Source organism: Bactrocera neohumeralis, unplaced genomic scaffold (assembly GCF_024586455.1).
Source record: "Bactrocera neohumeralis isolate Rockhampton unplaced genomic scaffold, APGP_CSIRO_Bneo_wtdbg2-racon-allhic-juicebox.fasta_v2 ctg165_3, whole genome shotgun sequence".
NCBI classification, from domain to species: Eukaryota; Metazoa; Arthropoda; class Insecta; order Diptera; family Tephritidae; genus Bactrocera; species Bactrocera neohumeralis.
In genome coordinates, this window is record NW_026089795.1 from 468,051 (window position 1) to 494,439 (window position 26,389).

General features: G+C 36.5%; 1 protein-coding gene across 2 annotated transcripts in view; it reads left to right on the forward strand.

Annotated features, from left to right (window-relative positions):
• LOC126766544 (dopamine receptor 1) overlaps positions 1-26,389 on the forward strand; it is a 227,081-nt gene that overhangs the window by 42,912 nt on the left and 157,780 nt on the right. Inside the window, exons 2-3 of one of the 2 annotated variants that reach the window (XM_050484301.1) lie at positions 15,154-15,259; positions 18,153-18,332. In XM_050484301.1, the coding sequence (XP_050340258.1) occupies positions 15,154-15,259; positions 18,153-18,332 (286 nt within the window). The remainder of the gene's footprint in view (positions 1-15,153; positions 15,260-18,152; positions 18,333-26,389) is intronic. The other variant, XM_050484302.1, reaches the window with a different exon arrangement.

The following is a 26,389-nucleotide window of genomic DNA, read 5'->3' on the forward strand; positions in this document are numbered from 1 at the left end:
AACAGTCCCTGATTTGGCGTTTTTCTAAGAGCACTACTAATACAAGAGCTCCAGCTACTCATTGCATGCTTTCCATTCGTCTTACTGCATATTTGCCAATAAACACTATGTCGTAATCGGTCTTACAACTGGCCAATGAACTACACCTGGCATTAATACCCTTTCTATGAAAGCTTCCTAGGGGACATAAACGTGAGAAATTTGCAAAGCCGAGACTTAAGTGCTTGATTATGGAAGTAAAAGTCTTCAAAGTTGCCACACTTATCTACTTTTTCCCGATTGATCTATTTACTTAAAGAGAAAACTTAATTCGCTTTAATGAAATAAATTACTAAGTCGTTTAAAAAGGCCTCTCTCAAGTTGCCTACAGCTATAATTTAAAATAACGCAAAGTCTATATTAAAGCAATTATATTTCGCGCCTTCCGGCAAACTTCTGCCGCCGATATTTGGTATCAAAAGCAAGTTTATGAGGGACAACAGCAAGTTACAAAACGCCAGTAATATTGCTTTGACAAATCACAAAGGCAAAAATGATGTCGCATGCCGCTGCCCTGCAAGGCGACACACCATAAACAGTGTCAACACACAGCAAAAGTGAGTTCATTGCCCACTACATTCGCCTAAGTTTCGTATTGTGTTACAGTTGTTGTTGTAAACATGCGTAGAGCTAAAAAAATATGCAATACAAGTTTACGACGACAACATAGTAAATATTAATAAGGCTGGGCACTGAAGGAGATGTGTGAAAAATAAAATGAAATGTCAAAGCCACGCGCACATTCACACAGCCACAATACCCAAGGCCAGGCCGGAAGCATTAAACAGATATTTTTAAGTTTAGTGGCCATTAACTGCTGAATTGAGCTGCTCATGCCACACTGACAAACACACTCATATTGTGTACGAGCTCCAACAAGTAAGTTTCTCATTCATTCGCCACGTAACAATACACACGCAGCTTTACATGTCAACTTACACAGTCAATAATACAAATTTAGGTAGTGATGCGATGAGTAAAGCTCTGCGACTGCCGTCCTTTCACTGTCTTTCCTTTTGCTTCCACACGTCCCCACGCCACTTAGACTCGGCAACACCCGCCCAAAGATTTAATGGTCACTTGGACATTAACGCTGTCTGCGTTGCTGCTTCCGTTACGTTGGCGTTGCAACAATAACAGGGGAAGCGCCGGCGTTCCAACAAAGTGTGAATGTGTTAAGCAATGTATAAACAATGTCAGTGCTGCGGACGTCTTTGTCTACTACTTGACAATAACAATACCTACAACTTTATTGTCAACTCAATATTTTCTTCTCCATTTTTTATATTTCTCTTAGGCGACGGTTGGATACTACAAGTAATTGCGGCGAACAGTGTGAAACTAACAAACTAACAGTGGTCAAATATAGACTGATGATGCTTTCTAATTCGCTTCACAGTTCGGCTGACTTTCCGTTTTGATGTAAACAACGAACAGTTTTAAAAATCGGTTCTATTCCAAGGCACCAATCGTCTCGGGCTTATCCTCTTAGACAAGCGACTTCACATGACCGCACAAAAAATAGTTCAGCAGTGTTAAATGGCACAATCTTAATGGCCCTGACACAGGCCACAGATAAAGTGCTCACCAGAAGTTTCTTTCAATAAATTCATTGTTTCGTTGGCTATATGGCAGCAGCCCCGTATTACTGAAGCCAAAGACCCCCCACATCAACCTCCGCAATTCAGACACGAAAAAGTTATTAATAATGACCCTACAGCATTCCTCATTGACTGAAACCTTATGGCGTTATTAAGGAGTAAGTCTATTCGTTATAAAATGGATAGCATAACTTGGTATAAATCAAGTAACAGCAAAAAGACCAACTCCAATAAAAGTATTGGCTCTTTGAAAAGTCCACATTTCAGAACACATCCCATATTCCTTAGCAGTTTTATTTCAACTAAGTCTTGTTTCCTTAGTCAGAACGACTATTTTTCGATTCGTAAAAATAGAATGAAAAATAAAATAACCCATAGTTATCTCTTCCTTACGTTCGACGCATTGATATCATCTTACATTTTTCCTTGTGCATTGTACATCTTGTAATGACGGTATTACTGCATATGCTTAAGGTGTTGGTTTCAAATATCACCAAGTTTATTCAGAGGTAAAAAGTAACAACTTCCCAAAAACGGTATTTATAATATAAATATAACAGCTGTTTTCGGATCGCCCACTGTGGAGAGCAGCAAGTTACTAGCCTATGACGCAACTTTGAGCTAACATCTCTTCTAACACAAATTAGCAAGATATTCTTCTTACCACACCAACATCATCATATTATATTTTAAGTCAAATGTTTATAAAATATATAAATAAATATATTTTGTTCAATAAAAAAATGTCAATGGTCACTTTGAACAGATATTTCACATTTCAGTCAGTCACATCAGAAAAATTTACACTCCCTTAATGAGGTATCCGGATACTTCCTTGTATCGAATTCAACTTGTATTTAGTTGTTGCTTTTGGTCACTTTTTTATAAGGGAACAGAGTCGAAAGAAACGATCAATGAAATGACGATTTGATAACGGGTAATAACGGGTGGGCCATAAAAAATTTTAAATTTAAAAAGTCAATAAAAAAAAACGGCTTGATATTTTTCAAAGGTCTAACATTTATTTAAAAGGTTGTTTTATGAAATTTATTTTTGGAAAACAATTTCGGACAAATGACCCCACGGCTGAGTTTACAGTAGCTTATCCGATCCACCCAATTTTGGAGTACTTTCTCGATGGTTTCAGGCCTTATGGCAGCTACAGCAGCTTGAATCTCGTACTTTAGATCATGAATTGTTTCTGGATGGTTGGCGTAACATTTATCTTTAACAGCTCCCCACAGAAAATAGTCCAACGGAGTTAAACCGCAGCTTCTGGGAGGCCAATTCACATCACCTCTTTTGCTGATTATGCGATTTTCGAAGATAGGGCGTAAAAGATTGAGTGTAGCGTTTGCTGTATGGCACGTAGCGCCGTCCTGCTGGAACCAAATGTTGTCCAAGTCTTCCTCTTCAATTTGCTTGAAGAAAAATTCGGTTAACATTGCGCGATATCGCTCACCATTGATGGTTACGGCGGTTCCTTCTTCATTTTCGAAGAAAGATGGGCCGATGATTCCACCAGACCAAAATCCGCACCATACAGTGATTCGTGCTGGGTGCATTGGCTTCTCGACGATTGCGTGCGGGTTCTCTGTGCCCCAAATGCGACAATTCTGCTTGTTAACGTAACCATCGAGTTGGAAATGAGCCTCGTCAGAAAAGATGATTTTTCGGTAAAATTGACCATCCTCGGTGAAACGATCTTCTACTCAATCTGCGAACTGTTTTTCAGTTTTCTTCTTGTGAATAGCGACCCATTTCGTAAATTTTAGGCTTTTAACTGAATATCTGTCACTTTCCGAAAGGTATTTGACGTTTCCAATGTCGAAATACAGATAATTCAAATTTAAAACGTTAGATGGCCCACCCGTTAGTACTAGAAGATCAGAAATTTTTTTATAATTGTTGATATATGTGGATTCGTAAAGTTTTCCAATATTTGTTATCGAAATCACAAGCGGGTATCACAAATCGACTTCAGACAAAATCTGCCAGCTTTTAATCCTGAGCAAACCTACAACTTTTACTTTTAAATATTAGATAATGCCTCGTTTATTACCACAGTCGTCCCACTGTGCAAGTAGCCTGTTTTCACTTATTAGCACATTTCCTGTTGATATTGCACATGTAGGTGTATTTGTGTGTGTGTTTTCTCGACATTACTACATTGCCGATTTGAAATTGTGTCTTTAGTTTGCTTTCTCATTTCTTTGGCTTGTTTGCGCATACAATTGAGCGCTTTAAGTCCGCATATAATTGCTGCCACACTTTTGTGTTTGGCTATCCGCCTTTGATTGCATCTACTGCTTCCATTTCCATTTCAGTGTTTTTGTTGGTAATTTTATTTACGTTACATTTACGTATTATTTAGTGGCAGATATTTTCTTATTCTCTCGGCACTTTATTATTTAAATATAAGTAAAATTGCCGTTATTTACTCTCTTGTTTTGCTGACATATGATCCTTGCTAAGCGTGGTCTTCTCGGAGGCAAGCAATTATCTCTTTGCGGCTGCTTGCCCTCAAGCGCAATTTCCTAGCTATTTCAAGCGTTAAACAGTAAATTAGAGCTGCCCAGAATTATTACATTAAATCTTATTAATTTCACTCAAAGACAGCAGCCGCCGAGCTTACGAATACATCTTCTGAGCATCACATAATTTCTTGTTTATGAGTTTGAATACTCCCTAAACAAGATTACCTCAAATTCCAAAGTAAGACAAGTTTAAAAAGTATGATTTAATTTCCCAATACAACAAATTCTAAGAAATTCATCGTCGAACTGGAAATCTGATGTGTATTATACATACATCGAGAAAATTTTAATCACGAGATACTAAAATACAATTGTTATTCTCTATCCAACAGCAGCAGCTCTTAGATGGATCGACCGTCGTGCATGCCAGTTCCCTCTTATTATATATTAACCCACCGTTGTTGCTTGTTTTATCAGATTCAAGAGCACCGTATAGACGAAGAGTTATTATTAGATGTAATTTTGATGAAATTTTCTCTATGGAATGTGTCCTTAGTCGTTTGCTATACTAACCTCATGTAAATCACTTCTGCAAGTACGAATTCCATCATTTGGATTTGACCTCAATAAATGTAAAATTATAATTTTGTAATAAACTCTGAAAATTTTTAATATGCAAATAATGTACACAAATTTAGTCTCAATCCCGAAATAGTATAAGATGGCTTTAATTTTAATTTGATTTAAAACCGATTTTAATAAAATTTGGTATGTGCAAGTGGTCGAAATCAGACTACAGACACGCCTATTTCACACAATTTTAAATTCCATTTGAAACCTTCAGTTTCCAGTATAGAAATCAAAAATGAATTAATATAACAGAATGCAGGTGCAATTGAGGTGTGCCACCTTATGACTAAAAGTTGCGTAAATCGAAACAAACCTGTTCAAGTCCCTAGGTAATGAATATGCGGACCCAGTGCTTATAGTTGACTTTTTACGACTTTTTACCGAAAATATCGGCAATGTGTGAGATATATGCATAATTGATATTATTATGGGCCAACACTTCCCTTAGTCAACATATACGTAATATTTATAAAGGTTTTCGAACTTCCGTATGACTTCATATCGCATGTATCGGTCAATATGTCAGATATCTGAATAAAAATGAGAGAACGTGTTTTTGTTATAATGATAATCATTTGTGCTAAGAATAAATAAGTCGGGGAATATTAGTCTTAAACGCCATATAACTAACATGTCTTATGTACTTAAAAGTACTTCCATGCTTTAATCTTTTGTATGGACTTTTCAGTATTAATACCAAAGTTCCATTTGGTGAGCCATGGCTCTGGAGCGGTTAATTGCGTTTGCAGTCTCCTGGAGGCGGCAGCAGAATTTTTACCTCTAAACACTGAGGGGTCAGCTGTGTACAAAAGAAAATGTAGAGCACGTACGCCTGTCAGAGAACTTCCTATTATGCAAGTAGTACTTTAGCAGTAGATAGTACGGCATGGACATTTTTTCCTTTAACTTGTACAATTTAATGGGCCTAGATGCCAGATCTTTCCAAATACTTGACGAACATCAGGTTTACCAGGCTTCGGAATCAAAATTTTTTTTAGCACATTTCCATTGAGAAGGAAAATAACAGAGCCTGAGCATACCATTACAGAACTTGGCGATCGTGCTAATTACATTTCCTAACAGACAGACTAGTCTATGTGAAAACGAACGTTTAAAAATTTTTTGACTTCTGCAATGGTAGAACCGTCACTGAACTCGTTAGGATTAGAGATGTTTTAAAGCTATGTTTTGGAGTATGTACGTATGTGCGGCTCCGGATTCGGTTTATAATTGGCAGGCATTGTATTTTGGCTTTTTCTTTTGTGTAGTCGCGTTTCAAAGATTATTTTTTGGATCTCCTGGTTTAGCTGCAACCAGGACCTCCTTTGTAGCACGGTTCAGTATTGCTTTATAGTACGGATTTATGCTGAATTGCCATACGTGCCGAAAACCTGTCTTCTCTTTCAACTTTGTCATTACTTCATTGGACGAGATATACCTCTCCTGATCTGTGTGGATCTAACAACAATCGGGCTTAGCTTAATGCATAGTCAATATCTGTTTCAGGGCAAATGCTGATGTTGATAACACAAATTTTCTACAAAACTTTATCAAATAAATCTAATAAATTTACAGTGCAGTTGTTGCTTCGAAAATATCAGAGAGTCATCGCAAGCAAAAAATTTAAACATACCTCTATATGCTGCCATGAGCCAAGAAAAGCTTGCGTTGAGAGTCACCAGGTAAGCCATTTCAAAGCGACTACATGAGCTGTGAATGATTTAGAAATAAGGAACTTGGGTTTCTTATGAACTCAATACCAGTAGAGGTACAAGCAAGTCTTTCTGCTGCATAACAAAGCTCAGCTTAATGTTGCCAAACACGTTAAAACGTGCCTAGGAACGCTTAAATGGGAAGTAATATCCCACCTGCTATATTCACCAGATGTTCCATCGTCCGATTACACTCAAAAGACAACATCGAAAAATGGCTTGATTCTTGGATATCGTCACATGATGGACAGTTTTACCGAACGGTTTTACCGTAATGGCTTTGCCAGAAAGATGTGAAAAAGTTTTGACTAGCGATGGACAGTACTTCGAGTAATTCATTTTAAACGTTTTCTTTACAATAAAGTTAAATTTTCATTAAAAAACAGCGAGAACTTAGTAGCCCACAATATTAGCAAAATTCTTAAATCCTTCGCTATCAAACGCTACGCTTTGAGTGAAATCGTTTGAAAAACCAAGCAACCAAACGCATTTTTCTACAATCTCAATGATTTACTCTTACAATATTTGCACAGCTTTAAATGTTTATAGTTCTTCTTTTTCTCCGCCCTTTTTATCCTCGTTATCAAACAGTAACCATCGACGTTGCCATACCACAATTATCCTCCCTTCAGTTTGTGGCCTTAATGCATGTTGGCCTTTTTTATTGCCAATTAAATTGAGTCCGCAATTTCGTCTAGCTTTCGCAGGCTTTGCTGCTTTTGTCATTTCACTTTTTTCAAAGTGTCGGCCACATTTCCTCCACATTACTTTCACTTTCTGAATTTTGTTTGTTTTTGTATATTTTTGTGAAAGTCGCCGCCATTGTTTTTGTTGCACACTTTGGGTAAATTCTTCTAACTTGTTCTTTATTATAGTGGCATTTACTGCCGACCTTTAGTATTAATATTATTGTCTTATTCATTGTTGCTTTTGCTCTTTACTGTTGCTTCACATTGCACTAAGCATCATGGTGGAGCCGAAAGTTAAGTGGAGAAATATATTCAAAGTTTCATGAAATACAAAATTATTTATTACCGCCAAGGTAAACACGGATTTAGGTAAGCATTTTAAGTATCTAACGGTTAATGCGACAATAAATCGCTCGGTGTATAAAGAAAAAACAAATATTAATTTTGTTGGCTTAGGTTAATTGAATTTTTAGAAATGTATAACTTTTAAAACCTTCTTGGTTTACTTTTTTTTGGAACCAAATGAGATCCGTTAATTAAAATGCTTGGGCTTATCTTATCCAGATGACTGATGATTCTGACTTTTAATATTTCAATATTGTTAATTAAGTTTTCTGAGTTGCCTAAGGTAAATCTAAATGTATATGAAGCACCTACAATTAAATTAAATTAAAGAAGATTTAGGACCTCTTATCAGGTAATATTTACTAAGCGTAATGGATTCTCATCACTCATTTTACAAAATGAAAATATTTTAGAAAATGTTTACCATCAACTGCTTCTTGTCATACATACATAATTGTATTCGTAGTTGCCACAGCTTAAGCGAATTTCATCGAGCTTACCGTAACACAGCAGCATCTAATTTAAAGTCTTAGTTTCAAGCTGGTAAGAGAAATTACCAGTTGAATGTAACTAAAGATATTATCAATAATATCTCAACTCTCTGGATCTCAATTTCTTGCAATATCGCAATCTTTGAACATTATTGTAAAAGGGAGTTTTGAGTTCACAGAATATAACTCTTATAAAATAGGAAATTTTGTTTTGTCCTCTCTTATCACCGAGCATATTCCTTCGCTTCTTTTAATTCACTAAACACACAACATTGTAGAGCTCTAAGTGAAAGAGTAGAGGACTTGCGAACATCCCTAAGAGTATCGTGTTGGAGGAAGATAAACAAAACTATCTGAGAAACAGATCACGTTTAGTTAGGTAAAAACACACCAATTGGCAAACATAAACAAAGATTCGTCCAACAAAATACAAGTGATGGGAACTTGGCAGAATATTAAAAGTGGAATCGAGTAAACAAGACTGTCAAAAATGAACGGCTTCACCGTCCAGAGTTTAAAAGACGAGCTAAACTAGCGTATAACAAAGGTCAGTGGTGGCAACTTTTTATTAGGCACTTTTGCAACTCTTTCATGAGTGAAGTTCTTTTAATTTTTGAACCTCCTCGAGTTTAAGTATAATCTCGCCGGCCTTTTTGGACATTGGATGTCATAACTTTGTTCGAACTTATTTTGGTTGGACATTATTTCCATAATCTCCTTTGTTGCTATTAGACAACTAACGAGTTATACTAATCAAAGACGCCAACTTTTAAGCGAAATTTAAAAGCCATTATCACGCTGTATTTTATTGCTTTCATTAAGCTCTTAAGTCATGCTACTTTCATTCATCTAATGGTTGATTCTATCCAGATAGATATAGAGTTATAAATCTGTATATAAATGATCAGAATGACGAAACGAGTTGAAATATCTATCCAGATAGATATAGAGTTATAGGGCAGCCTGAATATAAATTCAAAGTATTTTATCGGAATTTATTTACATATATTGATCATTTCAAGAAGCAAGTGAGGAGATTATAAAATGTGTGGCTATACACAAACTTAGCACTTCCTTACTTGTTTTCGCTCGGTTAATGGAGTCAGGTTCAAATAATCCTGTTAAGGTTAAGAATCAAATTTTAGAGCAGAAACTCTTTTTGTTTAGAATCTCATATAATTTTTTCTTTTTTAATAAAATAAGGAGATCCAAAATATCTTATTACCCCTCAGTTCAGAAGCAGAGCTGATTTTCGCTTTTGTATTAAATTAATACTCCGCTTTGGCTTCAATATCTTAACAATAACTATAACAAGACTAATGAATAGAGAATAAAAGATTAACATAATCGCATCACTGAATTCCAATGAATATCATTTTGCCCTATTGGCATGAGTAAATTTTCATTTTCGTTTTCTTTGTAAAGTGTAGGCATGCCAATATTTGTGTTTAATTAAAGTTATAAAAATCCAATGCCATTGCATAAGTCCGCAAAGTATGCACTAATACAAGTATACATTATTCATTAACGGTTATTGTTTTCATTTCATTTCGCCATTGTTATCCCTTCTCTATTTAAATTAAATGCATACGCCTTGTTTTTTTGTAGCCAATATTGCATTAACTAAAGTAAACAATTAAATCAATTACAATCGTTAATTTATAAATAAAACAAATGAGCAAAACCAACTTCGAGGCAAAGTGAAAGCGGAAAAAGTAGCGAAGTAACCACAGTTGCAGCAGCGTAAATCCATCAGTGCTGAGCCGATGAAAATGTGTTTGCTTTCAATACATCCATTGCTATATCCATACATACATGCATAACACACTGTAGTATACTAATTGGCTATAACTTCGTGTAGAATGCACACACAGACTGAAGCAATTGAATGAAGCAACACCTCGCAACGCGCTTTTAAATAACCCTTTATATATTATTATTGTAGCATTGCGGTTTTTACGCATTTGCCCGGTATTATTTGTGTTTTATGGTCGAATTTCCTTTTATGCACTTTTCAATCAACACACCACTTTTCATGCATTTTAAACTGCAATGTTGCTCATACGCCACGTGCTACAATATTTGCTTTAAAATTATTTTGCTATTTGCAAAAAACTCAATTGAATGAAGTACTTGGTGAAACGATTTTTTACCGTGTATTATGCGGTCAGCTAAGTATTTAAGGCTTTAACATTCCATTGATACAGCAATTCATTCCGGAATTAATCCTTCAAACAGTATTGATGGAATTTGCGTTGAGCTCGTTTGGAACTACTTTTATATCCACAAAAAATTCCAGTGAATTATGTAGTTATGTAAACCAGGGTTGCTTGCTACAATATTTCTAAATTAAAAAAAAACACGATCTCTTAGCAATATCTCAGCACTGCCTACTTTCCGACTTCGAATGCTGAATCAGCTTTAGGCTGCAAACGAAGAAAGTATCCATTAAACCTACTATACTAAATCAATTTTAGATTGTTCATAAATGGGGGGAATGCTAATACCTAATGTGGGTATCTGCCACTTCATCAATCTTATTAAAACTAAATTAGTTGGAGAAACCTGATTTCGAATTATTTTCAAAGCAATTTTATATTGATTCTTTCATAAAAGGACGAAAGCAGTGAACAAAATGGGATCAATCTGTGAGTTGTTAAAAAATATATATGAAATATGTTTTATAGTTGACGTTTATTCAATACCTGACCCAATGTTTCGCGTTGTCTATTATAGCCTGACATCTTTGATGGCAAATTACAACTAAATATTCCACATGGAGTCTTGAAGCTGATGCATGCTCCTTATCACTTCTTCGCCACCGTGTTTGAATAGCTCGGCCGGCAATCCATCGGCCCCCTGCACTTTGTTGTTCTTCAGACCGGTAATTGCTATTCGAACTTCTTCATGGTCGGGCAATGGCACGTCTGCTCCCTCGTCATCGATTGGGGAATCGGGTTCGCCTTCTCCTCGCGTTGTACGTTCACTGCCATTCAGCAGGCTGAAGAAATGTTCCCTCCATAATTTAAGTATGCTCTAGGAATCGGTGACTAGATCACGTTTGGGGTTCTATAAAAGTATGCTCCGGTCTTGAAACCTTCTGTAAGCCGCCGCATTTTTTCATAGAATTTTCGAGCATTACCCCTGTCGGCCAGCTTATCAAGCTCTTCATACTGACGCAATTCGGCCTCTTTCTTTTTCTATCTGAAAATGCGTCTCGCTTCCCTCTTCAACTTTCGGTATCTATTCCATCCCGCACGTGTTGTGGTCGATCGTAACGTTGCGAGGTAGACAGTCTGTTTTCTCTCCGCTGAAACACGGCACTCCTCGATATGAATGATAGTACTCTCTCCCACCAAGAAACCCACACCAAACTTGCGCTCCTTTATATGCCCACTGTAGTAAATGCCACAAGGACCTACTAGTCTCAGTCCTTGTCCCGTCCATCGCATTCCTTGGACGGCGGTGATGTCAGCCTTTATTTGGACGAGGACATCAACCACCTGGGCGGCGATACCTTCCCAATTAAGGGACCGGACATTCCAGGTGCATACCTTCAATTCGTAGTCCTTATTTCGTTTGCCATGGTCGTCATCAAAAGGGGGATCGCTTATCCGAGGCTTGTTGTTCTTTTGAACCACTATATACCTATTATAAATGTTTCTGAACTTCCGGGTGACTTTAAAGTACATATATTGGCCAACATTTGAGTAATCTCAATAAAAATTAAAGAGTGTGTTTTACTCATAACAGTGTGTCTTTATGTCTAAAATAGCAGATATAACCCCATATAACTAATATCAAGGTTTTCGAACATCCGGCGGACTTAGTGTCTTAGTGAAACCCAGGGAACATTGTTATGTTACATTTACTAAGTATGTGTATGCATGATAATAGTTAATAGATAAAATCGGTTGATACTATCCCAACTTTCATATACTACAGATAATGGTTTTCGTTTTCGAACAAGTCTTGTGCCGAATATGTCGGTCAGTGTATGAGTTATATAATATAAAATACATTTATAAAATACATCGGTTGCACACAAACTTTGCTCTTTCTTACTTGTTCTTGCATCTTTTTTGCTTTAACAAACACTATGTACCTAAAGGTACTTTCCTGACTGTAATCTTTGCAAGTTCTGACAGTATGAAATGTTCAGTTATACCTATATACCTGAACTTAGCGTGGTGAGTCAAATTTTAATCGCAAGTTCTCCACTTCGTCAGATCGCTTCGAACAATATTTCATTGCCGGGCAATAACTGTTGCATTTTAAAGTTATTAGCACCAAAACCGATATATTTTACAACTTAAATAACTCGTTCATGAAGCCTCGCTTGATTAATTTAGTACAATAAGACTATAATAGAGAAACCAATGTGTGTCTTTCGCACAGCCGGCTACTATATTAACGATTGGCTCGATTAACGATCAGCTGTTATAATTGCTTGTGTTCTCCACTTCGTATTTGTTCTAGACTAAAATTCTTCAGCTGATTGTTACTCTGTCAATGTACAGAACCTAATTTACAACCTGAACCACAACCCGCAGTGTTAAACACAGCCAATTTACAGCCAAATTTTAACTCAATTTGAATTCGATTAAGAATTAATGCAGTAAAATAAGATTACTATTTTGTGTGTAAAATCGATCTTAATTGATTAATTTAATCGAGCAAAGATCGGTTAATTGATTAATGAACTCCTTATCGAAAATGCTATGGGTGCGGATTATTAAAAATAGCTTATTTTTTGCCGGAAACCAAATCTCAATCAACCAAATAAAGTCTGCCGCATGAACTAAGTCTGAAGATTCTGAAAAAAACGTTGGAAGAATTGCAATATATCCGAGGTTGATTACTTTGAAGAGAACAAAATAGATATTCATAAATAAATGAGGCTTTTCATAAGAAATACAAAATTCGCGATGCGTTTTACATAAGCCACGGAAGACATAGGTATCCGTTCTAAACAATTACTGTGCCCGTGAATTTAGGAGTGAACTGAACGTCACGAAGGACCTAAGAATTATGAACCGTCTGGACTTATGCACTTTCTTGCATGCTTCGTCCGAATGGTCATATCAAATTGCGTATGCAGTACCTAACCTATAGTAGCACCCTTTCTAACCCCAAAGTGCTAAACACACACGCCTCACTTCCATTGTGTAACCACTGAACTTGCGGTTAGTAAATTGATTAAATTTGTGGCAGCAAACCACAGAGCAGCTGACCAGCCATCAACAAACCCACCGACACATCAACTGCATGCCACACTTACGTACATATGAACAACTGTGTTTATGTGTGCGTGTTAGGATAGAGAATTGCTTAAAGCTCTAAACAATTACAGCGAATTTACGTTGGCTGGCTTTCCAGCTGCCTGTGCTCATGCCAAGCCTCATACCACGAGACTTGCTTAATGTGCAAATTCGCCAACGAACCCGTTACACCGCAGACTATGAAATTGTACATTTCGCCAAATTGCTGAGCGATCACTTAAGGAGAGAGGGTGCGGCTACCAATTCTAACACTATCTTCTGCCGCATTGTGTGACTGGAAAAGAGTTTTGAAAGAATTGATTTATGAATGGCAGTTTAGGGTTACTAAAATCTGTTGCGTTATCTTTTAAATTCCGACCAAAGAAGTATTTAACAAAGACAATTTTTCGAATAACACATTTTATTAAAGCAGCGTTGGCACAATGGCCAATGCTCCAGCTCCAAAAAGTTTACGACAACTTTCAACTTTATACTATTAAATCATTATGTAAAATGTCAAAAAGCTGTTGTAGACTAAATGCAACCCTGTACATAAGCACTTACTCATTTTCATTTGAAATTTAGTTTAGTGATTGCAATTAGTGACAGCAAGCACTTCTCTAACCTACCGCAGTGACGTCAGCTGTTTCAATGTGTTTATGGTAGCATTCTGACAGCAGCTAGAGCTTTGAATATTAGCACGTCTTGTCTGCGGTTTGCTAATGATTAATGATTTGCATTAGGAACCTAAAACTCTCGCTCCCACTAATATTTCTCCTTCGTGTCTGTACGAGGTGTTGGCAAATGGCTTTTTCTTGCCGTCACTCACACATTCACACAGTTGAGCTGTCAGTTCTTGTCATATTTTGACAGAAACTTGGCAGCTATGATGGCAAATTGACTTGTGAGCAAATTGCAAGCGAACGCAAAGAGTCGCCGTAGCCAGAAAATGCAAAGTGCGAAAAGCAAAAGGATTATGAAAATGATGTAAAACAAGCTTCTTGCCATTAACTTGGCTTTGCTCAGCTGATGGCAAATATTCGCGTCTACGCGTGATGCTAATAACATCTGGCAGCCTTTTAGAAGAAGAATGACTAGCAAGCATAAAATAAAGCGTGTGGGTATTCAAGAACGAAGAAGTCGTTGTTCGAATTATAATGTGTTATCTTTCATATAGTCTGCTTAACAATATATGTGGGGCTAACAGAACAGCTATTAGCTGATTTTTTTGAGATTTCCACGATTCCTCTTTTTTCAGGCGGTTTCCTCTAAAATTTAAAATTTGTAACACCCAGAAGGAAGCGTCGGAGACCCTATAAAGTATATATATAAGTGATCAGTACGTTGAGCTGAGTCGATTTAGCCATGTCTGTCTGTCTGTCTGTCCGTCTGTCTGTATATATACGAACTAGTCCCTCAGTTTTTAAAATATCGTTTTGAAATTTTGCAAACGTTATTTTTCCTGCAAGAAGCTGCTCATATTTCGGAACTGCCGATATCGGACCACTATAGCATATAGCTGCCATACAAACCGAACGATCGGAATCAAGGGCTTGTATGGAAAACTTTTGTATTTGACGTGGTATTCTTCACAAATTGTTCAGATCGGATTAGTATAGCGTATAGCTTCCATACAAACTGAGCACATAGTTACTAAAAGAAATGCACTTGTGAAGGGTATATTAGCTTCGGTGCAGCCGAAGTTAACGTTTTTACTTGTTTTGTGTTCTGTCATTTCATTCAGAAAAGAGCAGCTAAGAGTAAAGTTCTTAAGACAACTATGCTAAATAGAATCGAGAGTTGCCATTATTCAACTTACAATACATATGTACATATTTGTATTAATATTACAAAAACAGTTTTTGGCAATTTCCACTAATACATGGTCAATGTTTTATTTTGTTTCAGCTGACTTCATACTTCAATGACACGTCGTGGATAAATCCATCCGAAGCCGATACGATAGTGGGTGAGGATCCTGATGCGGTGTCTCTTGTGTCAATTTTAGTTGTTGGTAAAGTAAATGTCGTTGAATGTCTATCAAGTGCACACCAAAACTTCACTCACTATTTTAAGCATCTACATACACCTAACTACATATGTAATTCTCGCACAAACACTCAGTTTGAAGCAACACATATGTATTAATTGAACTTTAGTTTTCTAGTAATTATTGTTTTCTGAACTAAAATATACGTTGCAATTATTCGCAACTTGGCCAAAGTGGACTCATATTAACGTCCAGTTTTATTTCGTCTTTTCAATGCTGAGGTTCTTCTCATTAATAAGACAGCTATTTAGTCTACAGTATTCTTCGCTTTGCTCCAAGGCGTAAATCGAAGCGGGATTGTCCGCTAGACTTTATACTTTACATATTCCCACAGATAAATGTCTAACGGTGTGATATCACATGATCTTGGTGACCAATTGACTGGCCCAAAACGCGAAATTATCTGCTCACCGAAATATTCTCTCAATAAATCCATTGATTGATGCGATGTGTGGGAAGTGGTGCCGTCTTATTGAAATCAAATGTCGCCGAGATCACGAGATTCAATTTCAGGCATCAAAAAATCTGTTATCTTGACGAGATAATGGTCGCCTTAACGGTTACGTTCTCATCGGCATCACTTTTGAAGAAATAAGGATCGATGATTCCACCGGCCCACAAACCACACCAAACTTTTGTTTTTTCTGGATGAAATGACAGCTCGTCCTCCAAAATGCGGCAATTTTGCTTGTTTACATACCAATTGAGCGAGAAATGAGCCTCATCGCTTAACAAAATTTCGCTCGAAAACTTCGCATCTTCTTGGACTTTTCAAGCGCCCACAGAGCGAAGCGATTTTGTTTAATTTCAACTTAAGATCTCGACATAAAATGCGCCAAGTCATTTCACACGTCAGCCCGAGTTGCTGCGAACGGCGCCGAATCGATTATCCACGGTCTTCGTGTACATTCTCTTTAACGGCTGCTATAATTTATTCAATGCGGTCTATTCGGTCGAATATTATCCAATAATGAGAATTGGGTCTCAAGATGGGTGATGGTGTTGCGAATAGTACGCTGTCCATGAGTATGTTGACCATGAGTTGAGTGAAGCATGGGTTCTTTACAGAACGTGAACGTGAAAATAACATGACAGCTTGACATACCTCACGCGTGATCTGTCAAAAATATTCTATTCAAAAAAGTACCTCCACTTGTATCACCCTTTACTAGTCAAGCAATCATTGCATTAGGAATCGGAAAGTTTTACCTAGAAGTTTTTCTAATATCAAGAACCAAAACAAAATCGAAAGTTTCGAATCGAAACCAGAATCTGCAACGTACATACAAGGTCTGTGGCAAAAGAAACAGAACTTTTTAAATACAAATGCCACCTATTGGTGGGTATATGAAATAAAAAGTTTGATCTCTTGTTGACATTTTGTAAAAATTTTAAGACAATTGGATAACTACAATCGATGTTATCGATCAAAAAGTGACAGCAGCTTTTGGTCAACGGTCGTAAAATGCATTTTGAACAACGAGCAAATATTCATTTTTGTTTCAAACTTGGGAAAACGTTTACTGAAACATTTCAAATGATGAAAAAAGTTTATGGTGATCAGTGCCTATCCCGTAGTAATCTGCATGAGTGGTTTAAGCGATTCCAAAAAGGTCGTGAGGACCTCTGTGACGATCAGAAGTCGGCCGTCTTCAGAAGTTAAAAATAAAGACAATGCTGATTTGTTTTTACGATTCCGAGGGTATTGTACACCGAGAGTTCGTCCACCTGGCCAAACGATTAATGCTGTGTTTTACTTTGGTATGAAGCATCTTTTGTGACGCATTCGTTGTGCTCGATCACAATACCGTAAGGCAGGGTCCGGGCGCCTGTTGCACGATCATGCGCCGTGTCGACGCTTGTCACTGATTTTTTGACGAAAAACTCCATATTAACCATTAATCACTCACCCTACTCACCTGATCTGGCACCCTGTGATTTTTACCTATTTGGAAAACTTCATTTGCCCATGAAAGGACACTGGTTTCAGGACATTTCAGCTATCCAAAAGGCGACGACCGATATTCTCAAGAGCATTCCGAAAAATGACCTTAAACACTCTTGTGAAATGCTAATTGACCGGGCTAAACGCTGTATCGAAGCACAAGGAAACTACTTTGAATAAAAAAATATAACTTTTGAAAAATATTAATTTTTTGTTGTTTTTTTTAGCAGTCCTGACAGACCTTGTAAAACTGGGAATAAAGGCAAGAGCTCGCTGTATTTTAGAGTAAAAAACGTGAATTGCCATTAAGTTATATAAATGTTCAGTAAGATATTATTATTTGCCGCTCACAAAAAAGTTTTGGGTTATTCGAGAATTTTGAGAAACACTTTTATGTTTTGTTCACATATGCATATTTTCAAAAACACAAACAAATTGCTAAGAACAGTTTCCGAATGCTAGCATGTCGCATGTTCTGACACCTGCATCCGTCGTCTGTTGCACCGATTGACATTTGAAATTCACTGTCATTTCTATTTTGGCTAGCAAGCTGCTCACTTCAACCTTAGCTCGCAAATTTTATTTCTCTTCTCTGTTTCTCTATAGCTTAGTTGTGCTTACTTTACCTTCCTCAACAAAATGCATTACGACACTACTTTTTTGATTATATTTTGATGTTCGTCTTTTTCTTTATGCACTTGTTTATTTTACCGTTTTTTAACTTCTTCTTTATTTGACTTTCGCATAACTCACACATCATTTCACATATTTGATCGTTCGTATGCATAAGTATTTGTGCTGTGCTAGTATGCGTTTTGCCGCGCCATTCAATAAGTTTTCACGCTGATTTTCCTTTTGCCCGACTTCACCTCACTTCATCGACATCCGGGGAACGCACATGACACCCCGCAGGCATCTTCCTGTCAGTGCTGATTTTTCTATCGGTCGCCGGCAACATACTCGTCTGCCTCGCCATTTATACGGAACGCAGTTTGCGACGCATCGGCAATTTATTTCTGGCGTCATTAGCGATAGCGGATTTATTCGTTGCATCCCTGGTGATGACATTCGCCGGCGTCAATGATCTGCTGGGTGAGTATTCGGAATTATTATTGAAATCCATTTTAACAATACAATTGTTTGTGTACTCGTAAGCGATAAAATTATATAAGCGGGCACACATTCACACCGTGAGTGCTCGTTCTACTTTGTATGTATGTATGTTCGTGGAAAGCAATAGTCCGGCGTGATTGACTTTTGATCTGATGCCTGATGCGGATTTGTATTGCAATCAGAGAGATCAATTTTACTTCCTTAATTTAACGGTTAAAAATGGCAAACAGATTAGAGTGCAAGCGATACCTTAATGAATAATCAAGTACAGACAATGAAAATATTATTTTGAGCATATTCAACATAATACTATAAAAACGTTTATTCTTGCTTAGTTATACTTATAATAAGGATGAAATATACTTAAACAGAACTGCTAGATATTCAAACTGCCCCAACCCAATTTTGTGACGAAAGAACCTCAAAAAGTCAATTCACTTGTATGTAAATTATGTGGATGATTTTCACCTACAACTTTTCTCGGCGGACTTATATAGACAATAGAAAAACCTGTGCAAACCAGATGATTTGATCATTTGGTGTAAAACGATTTTGCCACTAGAAGCTTCCACTCAAATAATGCTAATTGAAGTCAAGTAATGTTGAATTAGTGCCTTTAATAGATATTCTCAAGGAAACACAAAAGAAGTCAATAAATAGACTTTTAGCAGGAAACACACTTAATATTATCTGGGCACCTCGTATATAGGAGTAGAAGGAAATAAAAAGTCAGAAGACTCTTGGGACAGCTGGAGATACAATACCCTACGCTGCCTCAGTGCATTCAGCTACTTTAAGGGTTGTGTGAAGTAGTGGACCCTAGAGGAACACCTCTGGTCTTGGAACACAAGCAACACATGGCATACCACAAAGTTACTTTGGGTTAGTGTTGATAATGGACAGACCAAAAAGCTCCTACTCTTAGGCAAAAGGGAGCTTAGCAGTGTTGTAAAGATCATCACAGGACATCTAGCTTTAAGACCTCTACTTGAGAAAGTTACTTTGGGTTAGTGTTGATAATGGACAGACCAAAAAGCTCCTACTCTTAGGCAAAAGGGAGCTTAGCAGTAATGTAAAGATCATCACAGGACATCTAGCCTTAAGACCTCTCCTTGAGAAAATTGTAAAAATGAATTCGGCTGAATGCGTGGAATGCGCGCAGGATGATGAAACGCTGGAACATTATCTATGCGAATGCCTAGCCTTCAGCCGGAAGAGGAGGGACATATACCACGACTACCAATACCCTATTTTAAGGGGGTATTCTGGTCTAGAAGCATGAATTTCAGGTGTTTTAAAGTGTTGTAAAAAAAGGCACTTAATATTTTTACTATCCATTTTTCTATTAGTTATTTGTTAATTCTAGAAGAGTACAAAAAAAATTAAAAACTAAAAAAAGTAAAAAGTTTCAAAAATTATGAGCTGACGAAGTGGGGGTCCCTAAAAATTTCCACGTGACCACACACATGATTTCAACCCTTCTAGTTATCTGAAAAAAAAGATTATTAATCTATAATAATGTCGCAATGGCTGGAACTACGGAAAAGTGGAAAAAAATTTTTTCACAAAATGGCGACTGCCTGAAAAAAAAATTTTTTTTGGATCACTTTTTCTGACTATTTCGAATTTTTTAAAAATAATAAAAATAAAAATTTGGTGATGGGGCTAGTTCCAACCATAGACAAGCCTATAAAGAAAACTCTATAAAAATTTCAAGTAAATCGGTCCAGTAAAACCTGAGGAATCGTGGGTATCGTTCCGAAAAAGTCAGTTTTGAGAAAAACGCGTTTAAAGTTTAGGAGACAATTCTAGTGAACAGGGACGCCACGTCACAAAATCGGCTGTATCTCCGAAAATAAGTCGAATTTTGAAAAATCCTTTCAAGGTCATATTTTTGAAAGTCTAAACTTTCAAGATATGCAAAAAAAATCGATTTTTTCAAAACCCTAGACAAGAATACCTCCTTAAGAGACATTGGGCAGCTGGTACTTTTAAGTCAGTTATGGTTTGAGTGAAATTATTTCGATGAACTTATAATAGGATGTCAAAAAAGTCTTGCGGTATTTTCGCTAGTTGGCGCTCAAAGCGCGTAGTTCTAGTTTTATTCGTCGCATCGGGTCATGCTATACCTTTTTGGATTTGGAAAGCTCATTTCACGTGCTAACACGTGTTTGATTGATTGTCGTTTCTTTTAAGTCGTTCGTGAGTTATAGCGTCGCAAACATGGAGCAAAATAAAGAGAAAATACGGCATATTTTACAGTACTACTACGATAAAGGCAAAAATGCATCTCAGCCGCCAATAAAATTTATGCAGTTTATGGACCCGACACAGTTTCCATTTCCACCGCACAAAGATGGTTTCAACGTTTTCGTTCTGGTGTAGAGGTGGTTGAAGATGCGCCACGCTCCGGAAGGCTTGTCGTCGAAAATTACGATAAAATCGCTGAATTGGTCGAAAGAGACCGGAATAGTAGCAGCCGTAGCATCGGTCAAGAGCTACGCATGAGTCATCAAAAATTCATTTCAATTTCAATAAAAAAAAAATTCAATAAAAATACCGCAAGACTTTTTTAACAACCCATTATAGAGTACATTATACAAATACATTTGTCAACCGATTGTCACCTTTTTTAGGATCGCAATATCATTTTCTATAGGTCATGTTCTCACCTATTTGTATTACAACATCTATACGTGGGATATTTTTTAAATCTATCATTTTATTTATCTTCTACAGGAAGGCTAGGATCGAATTCATATTTCTGCGATACTTGTCCGCACTAAGTTAAGCTAATTAATCTCTGCCAATATTTTTGAGATATCTGAGTGACTTGGTAGCCAAAATCCAACTGACATGCTTAGTTTAGAAGTGAAAAACTTATATATGTACGTAATTAGGTAACGGAGATCAACAAGCGACAAGTGATGATGCTGTCACTATATAATGTATTACTAAGATAGCTTAATTAATGTATGTAAGAGAGAAAGTAGAACGTAGGATAACTTAACCTTTAGTTATTCTAATATAAATGAAATTAGTATTAACCTGTGAGTGCGTGAAATAAATAAATTTAAAGATATATTTAATCTGGCAGTGGCCATATATACATATGTATATTGTATAAAACTGCAAAGAGAGGTAAATAACAATAACGTGTACGGGTGAATGGTACTAACAACTTTTATCCATTTTGAATACGGAGTATAGGAAAACTGTCTGGAATATAATTTTTTATGAAGTATTTTTTGTTAGTAGTGGTTAGTTAAAGAAAGGATATTTTTGAGACTTATGGTTTTCAGTCAGGAAACATTTTTTGGTCTTTTTGACAGCATTTACTTCTTTTAAACTCATAGTGGTTTGCCATTTTATAATGAACATATTTAGTTCGGAATTGATTCCAGCCAGCCTCGGTGGTCTCGGACCCGATGTAGATTTGATAACATAATGCAAAACCTTTTTTTTTAATAAAAATAAATTCTTTGCCATTACATTTTATTATGCCATTTTAATTCTTCTTAGAAATCATATGTCGAAAAAGCACCCTTTATTTTAGTATAACATGAAGAGAACGCCACGATATAAAATTTATTAGAATCGGTGCAGTTTACATTTTCGTCTAAGAGGGAGCATTTATACGCCCTAAACTCGAAATACCTAATTTTTTGAATCTAGCTCCATTATTGAAAAACACCTTACTTCAAGAAGTTTTAAACCACTTGGGAACGTTTCTCACTATTAAGCATAAGAAACGAACTTTCAAAATACTTGTATTGATATTGCAGACCTATAAATTATTATTATTATTATTAGCGGATGGTACTAGCTATAAATATGAGTTAAAGGCTATAATCAAAAAATTAAGTAAAGTTTTCATGGTAAAAAAAAACTTTTTTTGCGAATTTATTTCTTAAATACGGTTTGAGTAAATTTATTCAGACTTTTGTACATTATTGAGCATACTTTTGACTGACAATATAGGGTAATTTTTTTCGTCACTTTTTTAGTTTATAAACTATAGTTGTGTTTTTCTCAAAACTACTTCTTCAAAGTCCGTGTTCACTGCCATTCCAAAACAACTTGACCGATTCATTTCAAATTTAGTGAACATTTTTTACATATAAAATACCTCCCCCCATCGTTAAGTAAAAATTTTTTTACATTAAGAATGTTTTCCACCATGTTTAATGTGACTAATTTTACTTTGTTTTATATTTTCGGATAATTTCCAGCCGAGTTATGGTGAACACCGCAAAGTGTTTATTTGTAATAGAATAAGAAATAAACTCGTAAACAAGTCTTTTGTTTACCTTCAAAACCTTACACCGTTAACATAATAGAGGTTTTAGGACCCAGGATCTTAAGCTTACACCTCTAAACCATTTTTCGAAAAATTCAGAAAATGTTTGTTGAACGAACCCGTCTAGGATAAGATATTTGATTAAGGAATGGAACCAAATCCTACTCTGATATTTTATACAGAAATTTGAGGGTCAATTTAATTGTGGCGATATTCGCTGCAGTAATAGCTTCATTGCGCTCAATCAACTACTGGTTTTCCATTTGTTGAAAGCAAACTTGCTTCAACGTTACGTTTCCCCCTCAGTGCGAGCGAGATTTGGTATAATTGGAAATGACGCCTGCAATTTGAATTCAAGGCTCAATAATCCACACACGCGCACGCATGCAACACATCAAAGTTTTGTTAGCTCTCGTTTATGCCTGACGTATGCTGCAATTATCGCTCACGCCCATGAGCGCGTACACATTTGTATATAGAGATACGCACAAATATATATATGGACGGATGTAGAATCGACGTACCAAAAATCATTGCTGCATTGTCACTTACGCTGTCACGCTGACAAGTGTCATTATCGTTTGCAAATTTGCTGTCTGTCATCCCCTCCCCCACTTCAATGACATTGCAATTGGTGTCGAGCCCCCGACGAGACAAATGTTGTCAGCAGCAGCACACCTTTAATTAAAACGGAAATGCAAACGGAAATTTGAAAGTGATTGCTAAAATAAAACGAAAATTCAACTTACTTTACTTTTATTCCTTCCATTTCTGTATACTCAAATAGTTCCTCGAATGATATACAACCAACACACATAGTAGAAGACAAGACACTTTTTTCTAAATTTTACACAGTCGATATATTCACATTTAGGAGGACTTTTCACGGTACACTTCATTCAAAGAATTGCACTTCCTCAAGAGGCAAGGCAAAATGAGGCACATAGAGAGAGATAAAATAAAAAATGCGAAATTCTACAAAATTCGATTGCCACCGGTGAAAAAGCTGTATAGTTTTGAAATTCCTTACTGATATTAATCAGTTATAAAACACTTGCATGAGCAGAAAGAAAAGCAGACAAGTGTGAATGTGTGAAAATCGTTCAAAGTCGAGACTCTCTAGTGAGATGTTGCCGAACTCGATGGGTATGACATCATCTTCACACATTTTTCGATTAAAGGAATATGAAGCAAAGCTTAATGTTTCAATATTTATACACAGACTTCTTATAAATGACAGTACCTTCAAGTGTCAAAATGCTTACGCAACACCATGTCTCAGGAAATGTTACTAAAAATGCTTCTACATTCAAAATATATTTGCTAGAGGTTCTTATAACTATAAACACATAAAACCAACAGTCGAATAATAAACACAATTTACCAGCTCGCTCTCACCCTCTAATAAGTTTAGTATGCATATCACCTGAACCATTCAAGCCATTATAACCAAATGCGTTATGGGCAAATATTTTTGGCATCCCTACACACCCTATAAAAATTAGTGAATTCTTATTATAACTCTGCCCACTACCCATATGTGTTTTGTTAAAACCTACTAAAAGTCCTATATTTCAAGAAATAGATATGCCAAAAATGTAAAATTTTTTTCCTTAGATGTTACAAGAAGATTTTAGAGGAGCCAGTGGATGATAATTGTTGCACTGCTCTTATTAGGTAAAAACTCATATCTCAGGACCTACTCTACCGATTTCAACCAAATTTGAACGGATTCATCCGACGGTCAGTTCATCACCTCTAACTAAGTTAGCTGGGAAACTGAGAGTACATAGATAGTAGCAATATCGTTGGTTTTTAGGTAACTTAAAATTAATCTTGCCATAGTATCAAGGTATGGAGACGGTCGTTTAGTGATGGCTGGAACAATTACTGTCTCTTTTGTTCAAAGAGTTTTTTAAAAATATCAACGCCTCACCAAAATCAATGTTTTATAGTCACTTCTCCGTGCAACTTTAACAAAGTATGTATATCAAGCATTTTGTGTATCAAGTTCGCTTTGTAAGCTTATGAGGATGAATTAGAAAAAACGTTAATTTAGATTGCACCAAGCATGTTATACTTTTCACAAATACAAAAGATTCCTTACAAGAACTTGATTTGTTCGGCCAATTTATATAGCCGATATATACTATAGTGATCCAATCTGAACAATTTCTTCGAAGATGATAGCGATGCCTTAGATAATAACCCAAACCAAATTTTGTGAACATAGCCCGTTAAGTGCAAAAGTTTTTCATACAAGCACTTGATACCGATCGTTCAGTGTGTACGACAGCTATACACTAAATTGCTCCGATATCCACGGTTCCGACGAATGAGCAGCTCCTTGGAAAAAAGGACGTGTGCAAAAGTTTAGATCGATATCTCAAAATTGGAAGGACTAGCTCGCGTATATACAGGCAGGTAGATGGACAGACAAACAGACATGACTAATCAGCGTTTCATACTGATCAATTAAACATACATTCTCTAGAGTCTTTGACGTTTTCTTCTGGGTGTTACCAACTTCTTGGTAAACTTTATATACTCTCATCAGTTTGTGAAACGTTAATGTCCTAATTTATGTAATATGATGAAATGTTTGCATGGATTCCAACCAAGAAACCATGCCATCTCTATAGTCTTCGCGTTTTATCGTTATTGTAATGTATTATAACTAATTTGTTCAACAGAGTATTCTCGCTCCATCGAGACCACCCAAATGGCAGGTGCACAAAAATTGACGCTAAGATATTTACTTTTTTCATTAGAAATGGTATGTAACTACAGTAATTTTAGGAAAGTGTTGGATGAGAAAAATTATCATATATTCTTAATAAATATAGTAGGGATGCTGTTGGAAATAACCTTCAGAAAACAGTACCCCGCAATTAGTTTCGCCCTTACATAAGGAGATTCCCACTACCACCGATAAAGCATGGTTCCGCTTCTAGATAGCAGAACCAAAGAACAGCTTAAACTCCGAAGAAGATGAGCGCCAATATAAAAATAAAAATTACCTAACTTCGCGCCTTATCACGGGCAATTAGTTGAATTGACTTATCTTTCGTTTTCTCCACATTTCAAATCATGCGACCCTTTTTATGATTCCAAACTTTATGAAGGCACTCGTCATGCAGAATTTTTAGTCGAAGAGGTTATCGTCGTAACGGCGACTATTTCTGAAGACTTCTGTTTTTATCTAAAAATTTCGTTTTTATTTTGGAACCTAAAAACTTACCGGACCACTATAGATGACTAAAGGTAACAAAATGTGTATATTTATTCACCACAACTTAGGTGTTCAACTTTTCTCAGTTATGAGAAGTCAAAAGATGTGAAAAATGGCATAAATATTTATTACTTTCCTAATATCACTCCAAAACGCAAATGGACGCCCTAAGGGCAACAAAAAATTATTTGCACTTCATGTTAATAGCAACAATAAATTCTAACGGAACCCAGGTAAGCGAATTTTTGAAAAGCAACTCGGCAAAAGTTCAAGTATTTCATACTTTCCCGCGAACTCCCAAGGATAAGGGCGTTTTATCCACATACATGTGTTTAGGCGTCTACATGTACATATGTGTGCGTATTAACCATATTTCAGTTTATGCATCTGTCGCATAATGTGGCGTAGCGCTGAAAGCGAAAGGGAAACAGTTGACGTTGACAGAATGAGCCCACGTTGCATGCGGCCACACAGTCACTCAATTCCACAGCCGACTTGCCGCAG